Genomic DNA, 2,097 nt, shown 5'->3' with positions numbered 1-2,097 from the left:
CTTAAAACACAACGTCACTTCTTTATATAATAAACAAAGATCACATCTCTCTTTTTTAGTAACAATGGCTCCAAAACAGGTGAATGGTAGTAGTAACGCCGCCGCGAAGATAACGTTGACGACGAGGAAGGAAGTACATTTCAGAGGTGTGAGGAAGCGTCCGTGGGGAAGATACGCGGCTGAGATCCGTGAGCTGGGTAAGAAAACAAGTGTTTGGCTTGGTACGTTCGACACGGTGGAAGAAGCCGCTAGAGCTTACGACACTGCTGCAAGAGAGTTTCGCGGCTCGAAAGCGAAGACTAATTTCCCTCTTCCCGGCGAGTCTTTTGCTAGTACTATGGTTAACGACGGAGGAGAGAACGGTTCTTACGTCAACCGTAAGGCGGCGCGTGAGATTACGCACCAGAGATTCCCGTTTGCATGTCAAAGGGAACGTAAAGTCGTCGGCGGTTACGCTGCAGCCGGGTTTTTCTTCGATCCGTCAAGAGCTACTGCATTGAGAGCGCAGCTTTCTTGGGCATATCCGGTTCTGTTGGATCCGGTTAATATCGAGTTGAGTATTGGTATTTGGGAAACCGTGAAAGTTGAACCGAGAAGAGAACTAAACCTTGATCTTAACCTAGCTCCACCGGTTGTAGACGTTTAGATTTTTTTTTATATTTTTGTTCGTAATATGTTTTGTTAACGTTCCCGGAAAATAATTAATATTTTGATCTTCTTTTTGTGTTTAGTAGATGAGGGAAAAAAAAGAAAAATGTCCTATATTTTTGGCTAAGTAAGAGGACATGTTTTTAGAAATCTCTTTTTGTTTTTAGTTTCTCTTTAGCTATGGTTCCTCTAATTATGTAGATGTAATTATTAATCAAATATCTCCTTTTTTTTTTGTTGATGACATGATGGTTAGTTGATGTATAAAATAGGTACTTGATAAGTCCCAATCACAAGACACAAGATTTTTAATGGGTAGTTAAAACTACCTCTTTTTAATTATTTTCTGGGTTTTATAGAAGAAGACTATTGAGTCCTAGAACAATATGGAAACGTCAAGAGATAACACCAAATCAAGAAAGAGATAACACCAAAAGAAATAGGACTTATCCTAGGAAAAACAAAAACCGTAAACACCAAGGCAACACCACCGCCTAATCTAAGTACCGCGGATTAGGCCTCCTCGACCTGATGGGCCGTGACGACAGTTGTGGCCCATCAATATACTCCCCCCGAAAACGTACCTTGTCCTCAAGGTTAGGAACAAAGTCAGGGAAACTATCCGCCAACTACTGCTCATCCTCCCAAGTAGCATCATCCGCCGTAAGCCCTTTCCACTTGATCAACAGTTCTGGCCTAGTCTTCCTGCCCACCTGAATCTGTCATCGGCGAAGAGCCGTCTCCGGTTGCAAGTGCAAATACCCCTTCTAACGTAACGGGGGCAGATCCCCTGACGACGGTACCTTAGAACCCATGTATGGCTTGAGGAGCGACACATGGAAAACAGGATGAATTCGCGATCCTACAGGCAGCTTAAGACGGTACGCTACTGCTCCGACCCTCTCCTCAACCTGAAATGGTCCAAAGTATTTGTGCGCAATCTTTTGCGACGTCCAACGGAGAACCAAACGTTGGCGATACAGCTGCAGACGGAGATAAACCCAGGTGCCGCAGTCCAGCAACACATCTCAACGTTTCGCATCCGCCAATTTCTTGGACCGATTGTTGGCTTTGTGAAGATGACGCTTAAGCTCAGACAACAGCTCATCCCGAACCCGATCGGATATCCAAACTAACCCGAAATAAATAAAAAAATGCATCTAAGTGGGTTTGAACCTAATACCTTAGACATTTACAAGTTTATTATAAACATTTTATAATTATTTATATATATAATTATGTATTCTAAAATCGATTTATTTTTTCTTTCTCAATGAATAGAATCCATAATTGTTTTATTTTTTTATTATCCAGATTAATTTTAGTAGAAACATGACAATCAAATCTATAAAAAAAATATAGTTTGTGGGGTTTGAAGAGTGAGTGAGGTTGGAAGATAAATATGAATCATCCCTACTATTATTTGTAAAGTCGTTTAACTAATAAACC

The 2,097-nt window shown here is 41.1% G+C and overlaps 1 protein-coding gene across 1 annotated transcript; it reads left to right on the top strand.

Moving 5' to 3' along the window:
* Window positions 1-793, top strand: LOC104760522 (ethylene-responsive transcription factor 9-like). Its single transcript, XM_010483465.2, has one exon. It carries the CDS (start codon window positions 65-67, stop codon window positions 644-646), a length of 582 nt encoding a protein of 193 aa, XP_010481767.1. The 5' UTR covers window positions 1-64; the 3' UTR covers window positions 647-793.

This window comes from Camelina sativa, chromosome 18 (assembly GCF_000633955.1).
Source record: "Camelina sativa cultivar DH55 chromosome 18, Cs, whole genome shotgun sequence".
Lineage (NCBI taxonomy): Eukaryota > Viridiplantae > Streptophyta > Magnoliopsida > Brassicales > Brassicaceae > Camelina > Camelina sativa.
The sequence above is the reverse complement of the archived record's forward strand: the minus strand, read 5'-3'. Positions and strand labels throughout refer to the sequence as shown.